Here is a 6,906-nt window from a genome sequence, read left to right as displayed (position 1 = left end):
TAGGAGAGCCCTCCCACCCTCGGAGCTCTGGTGCAGTTGCAGGTCAGGTTGCTCGGTCAGGTCGGGGAGCCTCCAGGTCAACGACGCCCAAAATATAATGAATGCCTTACTATTGGTCGGCAGAGGGGAACCACCGCGGCTCCATACCTGCTACATTTTACTTGTTACACTTGTTATGAATTTGATTAAAAGCGGATGTAACGTGGACTCCTCCTGTTAAAAATGAGAAACTCGGTTGGCATTACTGCAGTTTAGCCTATTGAATTAATCTTTCTTTGAAAATGCCAGAACCCTCTAAAACCTTACTTTGACCTTTTTTGTGTATTTTTATTTTTTACTATATTTACTGCTGACTATTTTCTAATACAAATGATGGAGAAAGGAAACACTTGTGTCTTTCATAACCCTTAATTTCTTAGTTTAAGACAGAGGGTAAAAAGAGTAACTGTGAAACTTTAATCATTTTAGTGTAGAAAAAGTTATAGAAAACATTTATGGTCACATTTAGTGCAATTAAGGCAGAAATGATAAGCAATCCCTTAATGTTGTTTTTTTAGGATTGCAATAAGTGTACCAGTTATTTTTTAACTGATCCATTAATTATTTTGTGGATAAAATATCAGAAAATTGTGAAAACTGAACAACACAACCTCCCAGAGTCTGAGGTGACATTTTCAAACTGCTTACATCCAAACAACAATCCAAAACTCAAAGACATTTGATGTTTGTGTCAAATAAACTGGACTATTGAACTATTATTGTTCATTTTTAAGTATTATTATTACTAAAGTTGAGTTGCTGGACAATTGATTTGAAAAAGCTTCAGTGAGCAGCTACAGCTGGGCGCTCGCTGCCTTGCTCAAAAGCGTCTTAACAGCAGTGACTGGTCTTTCCCCAACATGGTGTTTTTCTAGCTGCTCAGTGGATTTAGGGATTATAATCACATGTCCACACATTTTTGGATGATTGACCTGATTTTTATATGTTGACACAAAAAAAATATAGACAAACTTGCTGTTTCATTTGGTAGCTTTACTGTATCAACCGCTCAATAGGAATTACTGCAATTACCAATGCACTTTAAGGTGGGAGATCCTGATGGAGTTAGATGAGCACCACAATTTTAAATATTCAATAAAAAAAAGAATATATAAAATATAATAAGGATTAAGAGTGAGGCTAACCTGCACAGGCCCTTCAAGTTATGCGTTTGTTTAATTCCACCTGTGTATTCAGACATTCAGTCTCTCTCTAATTCCCTGTCTGTGACCAGGTCAGCCTCCAAATCATTACACCTACTCCTGTACTCGATCACATTTCACCATTGTCGGCCATGCGCTCCCTAAATTGGCAGGTGTCGTGTTCCAGTTTACACCAGTGACTCAGGCACTTGCACACTTGAGAAGCTACAGACACAATTACTGGGTCACACCTCGAGCTTGCCTCTTGCTAAAGTTTAATGTGTTGGATATCATGGCCAAGTTCATCCGGGAACAGTTCTGAACTAAGCATGTTCTACACCGAGCCTTTTAAAACATTATATAGTGGGGAAATAAGTAGAGTCAAAACATCAACTGCAGTGTGGGTGTTTCTGTCATGTAGCCTAACATCATTGATATACATGAGTATAGAAAGCATTAGAAACACCTGTCAGTATCATGCAACACAGATCAACAACACTACAGACTGTCCTGCATGAGGTGATATAATATGATGATGTCAGAAGAAATGACACCAAAGAGACAGAAAGAGAAAAAAAAAAAAACTTGGTCAGCAGGTTTTTTTAATACCTAGTGACAGTCATTGGCCTGAGGCAGCGAGAAACTGGAGTCCTGCGAGAGAACAATGTGACATAGCTGCTCAAACAGCATCACTGATTTCAGTCAAGACTTTTTCACGAGAAACTGATTGTGCTGTCTTGACTTTTTCAAATGACGAATCTCTGAAGTTTTCAGTCAGGAACAATTCATTACAATATTCATTCATCTCCAAAGTTAGTTTCTCCAAATTTAGTGATTTTTAGATTTTCAGAAAGGATTAAATGTTCATTTATAAAAGAAAATCTTCTTTTACTAAATAAGTAATTTTAAAACCCAATAAATGCATTGTCTGAAAGTGCTGCAAAGTATTTAAATACAAACTTGAAAGCCAACTTTTTGGTTTGGCTTTTGATTAGAACATTTCATGACCATTATTTGAGTTGTATTTAATTACTATCATCTTCTTTTATTTATCTTTTATTACTTTGGTTTCCACTCATATCATTTTTATTTTTCATGTACATCAGAGTCAAGCCCCACAAAAAGTATATATGGAGAAACATAGGTGGGAAACAAGTGCATGCCACACATTCCAGAAATGATAAATGATGTGACAGAAGAAAATGCCCCCGAGAGCATCAAACGCTTCAGTAAAAATTATTATCAGTGCTGTGACATAAACCTAAGCTCAAAAACATATCAATAACATTTCATACATCAGTAACAGGAATAACAGAAAGAATATCAAAACCAATCTGACACTTAGAACAAATTTGAGTTACTGAAATGGCGGACAAGTAGTGTCAGGTGGCTGATGAGATTTTTGTTTTTTAGTTTGTCGACGTCAGAGCAGGGGATAAGGTACCGCATAATTTCCTAGAAGACACAATCAGATCATTATTATTCCATTATTCCTGCTCCATATCTGCAAAGGTTTGATTTATTGTGATAAGAAACTTTTTCTTGTGACTTACGCAGCTAGTGTGCTGGTTTTAAGATGATCACATATCGGACTGTGACCCGTCAGTTGTGCTTTCAGAGTATCGATTTCTTGGTTCCAGGCATCGGACTCTGATTTTAAAGAAGCTTATGTGACAAAGAGAAGAGAGGGAACAATTCAGACCTAAACAGTAATTCTCACTTTTCTCCACATGGTGGCAGCATCATCTGAGTATAAAGTATCTGTGAAGTAGTTGCATGTTATACCTTCAGTGTCAGCTTGTTCCTTCTCACTGCCAGCAAGCTCATCACTTTTTGTTTTCTGCAATATTGAAAGGGAAATGTGTGTCAAAGTGAACTGGAACATACACAAAAAATGAACTTGCTTGTCTGTCTTACTCCCTCTCAGATAGACGTATAATGTGGCAAGAAATGGAATTAGCCAACTCAATTTAAGTACAAACACCTTAAAATTTTACTTCAGAACAGCATAACTTGAGTAAAGGTATTTCATAACTTCCCACCACTGCCCAACACTTTGTGAACATACTGCGCTCACAAAGCCTTTTGTATTAATATTCTCAAATGTCTTCTATCTGTCTTTCTACAAATGTGCAAACTGGCTGAGACAGTTGTTTTCCAGAACTTCCCCCTGGCCTTTCACTCATGTACTAACGTCTCCTCTAGCATTTGCATAGTGAGTGTGGAGGGGGGAAACAGTGCAAAAGTGAGCTGTCACACTGTCTGGTCGTGTTAGAATGACAGGCAAATACTGAGGCAAGAAAAAAAAAAAGAGGGGAAGAAAAAAAAAATCACCTTTTCTGCTTGACAGGCGTCATTTTCTGTTTCCTTCTTCTTCATCTCTGGCCCGAGTTTGGCTACAGCGTCCTCCAGATCCTCCAGTGCTTTGGTCCCTTGCACCACCAGCTTTTCCACCGCGATTTTAAAGACATCTTCATTTGAGAGTCGTTCATCAAGAGTCTTTAACCGCTCTTGTAGCCTTTCACACTCCTTCTCAAGCATGGTCCGCACTTGATTTTGGGCCATAATAATCATCAACAGTCCCATGGACACCAAGATAGTGAAAATGGACACGATCCCAAGACCCCGCATCGTTGCTGCTTGTTTCACTGTGATGTAGAAAAGTGAAAACAAAGAGAGGGAGCGGGGATAAACATATCTGTAGATGCAGGTAGCCCATGATTAGGAGTTAAGCTATGCGACTTCCTCTTACCTGCTTCTCCAATTGTAGTCCAATTTACTTCCTGATTTCTTCTGTTCACCAATGTGCCACTGATATATTGTCTCCTCAGACAGAAAAACCACCAAGACTCAAAGAGTAGGATGTCACCTGCTCAGCTAGTGTCAATTCATGGCTCCTTTGCCTTCTCCCAGTTTTTCCGACAGGCTGGTAGTCTGATCAGGTTTCACAGTGAAAACAGGTTGAGCAACATAATAAACATTCAATGTGAAGCGCATGTCGCTTTTATGAAGTAGTGATAAAGCAAAGAGGTGTACTTTGCCCCCAGTATATAAATAAAGTAATTTTATGATTAGCAGATCAGCGCGCTTTGACAGGCTGATTGTAAATGAGCTCATCTGTGACTCTGGCCCGGAGCAGGTGTTATGATTCATTTACATATAACCGAGTAAAACATCAAACAGACCTATTAGCATGGGTCACAGTGGGTCACAGGTTTTTCTTAGCCACGTTAGATAGCGCCTGCCTCTTGCAAAGGTAACCTGTCCATCGGGTAACGGCGTAGATCATCGTTAATAAAACTGTATTGGAAAACATACTAGCAGCAGAATGAATTATAGCCTACAGCAGTAATATGACAATGTAAATTATACATCAATAATATGTAGTACTATAATTTCACAAAGTCTGTGTTGATAGTTACGGCCTGAAATGTTAACCCCTCCAGAGTCCACGTGGAACTTCTGAGAGTTTTTGTAGCTGCACGTGCACTTCCGTGGGGTACTCACAACAAAAGTGGGGCACCCGCCTTAACCTCTCCTCTTTTTACTGTTGGACTCTGTGGGATTGGTGAGCAACGACATTGTGATGGGACTAATTTCCACGTTTTTGCCTGTCTGTTAAATTACGTTCATGAGATGAATTGCTAGCTTCAATTGATTGTGTACACTAATATATTGTGTCATTTAAATTGTGTAAGGGCTGAGTTACATGATCACAATTGACTGGAGGGTTTTACTATTTAACTCCTTTGGTCTTGGCCTCTTCATCCAAACACAACGCTAGACACTAACCATTAAAAAAAAAAAAAACTATGAGGGATGCATCCATGACACTGTGGTTGGTGGATGTAAAGGGCCAGAATACTTGGTGGTGCACGACCTGCACCACAAGGAAAGTTCAACAGTTTATTGTGAAGAGCAGGCAGAGGTATCCGAAGAACGTCACGCAAAACTCAGAGTCAAGAAAACAGGCAGCTGGGTCAAGAACACCAGGTCAAACACTCACAGAGAAACAGGAGGGGGATGGCTGGGCCGCTCACACGGAGATAAAGAGGATCTGGTAAGGGAGTCAGGGAGAGGACAGTACTTATACATAGGAGAACGAAGGGGAACTGGTGGAACTGGTTGGGTAATTAACTCAGGTGAGGCAGGGCAGGTAATCACAGAGACAGACAGACAAGAATCACATATCGGCCATTTATCCACCTATAATTATTACCCAATTCTGCAGTTCCCTCAGCTCTAAGGTGTGTTTTAGTGTCTTTCATCTCTTTGTTTTTGTTTTGTGGTCACAGCTTCACTGGTTTGGTTTGGTCTCATTGCTCTTAAACTCAGGTTTCCATTCATGTTGTGTAAATTGAACCAAATGTCCAGAAAATCTGCGAAAGAAAATCCAGTGTGTTTTTCCATCTGCTACCATTATGTGACTATCAGGAGCTGGTTTGTTACTGGTGATGCTAATTCTCCAGTAAGGTGCCATAAGAGAGAGATGTGACAGCAATATGTTTGTTTCATGAATTCATTTGAGGAATGCTACAGCCTCCTCATCTCTCCACACAGATCTGATGTTTTTGTCTGCTGCTATTTGTCATCTCCTCTGTGGAGCAGAAGCTTCAGTGATGATTGAGTCACATTCTTGTATGTCATGATTTATTCCACTCCAAACAAGCAGAAAAATGTTTTGTGACAAGCTTTTTATAACATTTTGCTAAGCAGACATGTTCTATCATCTTGTGTCCTCAGAGATTTACTTCATGATGTGACCTCCTGAGGGGAATCCGCAGGCAGGGAACCCCTGGTGTAGCTACAATATACTTCTCCATGTGAGGATTCCTATCCTGCTAGACTAGGGACTGTAGCTGTGGCAGCTGAAGCTGGAGCTCTGCCCTGATGCTTGAGCAGACATTACAGTCCTTATCCATGCTGGTCCAACCAGCCTTACTGGTTTTACTGGAGTGGGGTGAAAAAATGTGGTTCTATTTGTACAGACACTATGACATGGTGGAAGGTCATCCCGGAGTTGGATTTTATTTAGTTAGTTAAAACAAGTTGGTTACCTGTTTAATAAACCCATGGTTGCATGTTGACATTGACAAATATTGATATACTGTATAGTTCCTTATGTTGTTGTTGTGTAATACTATACATTTCCCAGTTGCCATTATCGCTTGCTTTAATATTCTCTCTTCTGCCACTCCCTGCAGATAGTCTTTTCATATTTCCAGCTGACTGATTTTAAAAGAAGAATCCTGTAAATGAGTCTTAAATTTGCATATAATGAATAACAATAATGAACATTTTGTACAAACTTGAGTGCAAATATGCAAATATTTTTATCTAGAGAAATCACCCAAGACTGACAAAGACTGGTGCAGTATATTTGGCTTTAATATGATGTTTAATTATCTGTCAAAGCTGTTAACCAAGGCTGTTTTTCTTAGCTCATTCAAAGCCAACATTTTGGAGATTCGTTGGTTTTCACAGGACAGCAATGTATGAGAAATCTCTATGCACTTTATATGATACAAACACTGTCATTTCCATATAAGTCACTTTTACCTGTATTGTGTTTCTGCTAATAAAAACAATCAGATAGAATCTTTATCTGTTTACCTTACACACATAACAGTGACACAATACATTTTTCTTTTTTTATTACAACACAATCGCAGCACGATGTGTCCACTCCTCCATTTGATCCTTGTGAAAATAATAACGACAGCAT

General features: G+C 39.2%; 1 protein-coding gene across 1 annotated transcript; it reads right to left on the bottom strand.

Annotated features, from left to right (window-relative positions):
• Positions 1-1,439: 1,439 nt before the first annotated feature.
• On the bottom strand, positions 1,440-4,151 carry LOC147818900 (uncharacterized). The gene is made up of 5 exons (XM_087175030.1): positions 3,934-4,151; positions 3,516-3,829; positions 2,967-3,021; positions 2,735-2,846; positions 1,440-2,636 (listed from the first exon to the last, which is right to left on the bottom strand). The coding sequence occupies exons 2-5, from the start codon at positions 3,810-3,812 to the stop codon at positions 2,591-2,593; spliced, it is 510 nt and encodes a 169-aa protein (XP_087031156.1). The 5' UTR covers positions 3,813-3,829; positions 3,934-4,151; the 3' UTR covers positions 1,440-2,590.
• Between the last annotated feature and the right edge of the window lie 2,755 nt (positions 4,152-6,906).

The sequence above is a fragment of the Seriola lalandi genome, unplaced genomic scaffold, assembly GCF_002814215.2.
Source record: "Seriola lalandi dorsalis isolate HSWRI2012SDOR001 ecotype SW California unplaced genomic scaffold, Sedor1 jcf7180002054408, whole genome shotgun sequence".
Classification (NCBI taxonomy): domain Eukaryota; kingdom Metazoa; phylum Chordata; class Actinopteri; order Carangiformes; family Carangidae; genus Seriola; species Seriola lalandi.
The sequence above is the reverse complement of the archived record's forward strand: the minus strand, read 5'-3'. Positions and strand labels throughout refer to the sequence as shown.

Excerpts from the sequence above, each read along its gene's own strand:
- LOC147818900 (XM_087175030.1), bottom strand. The coding sequence starts at position 3,812 with ATGCGGGGTCTTGGGATCGTGTCCATTTTCACTATCTTGGTGTCCATG. Across the intron at positions 3,022-3,515 it reads ACGCCTGTCAAGCAGAAAAG|AAAACAAAAAGTGATGAGCT; the intron begins GTGATTTTTTTT and ends TCAATATTGCAG. Across the intron at positions 2,847-2,966 it reads GGAACAAGCTGACACTGAAG|CTTCTTTAAAATCAGAGTCC; the intron begins GTATAACATGCA and ends TTGTCACATAAG.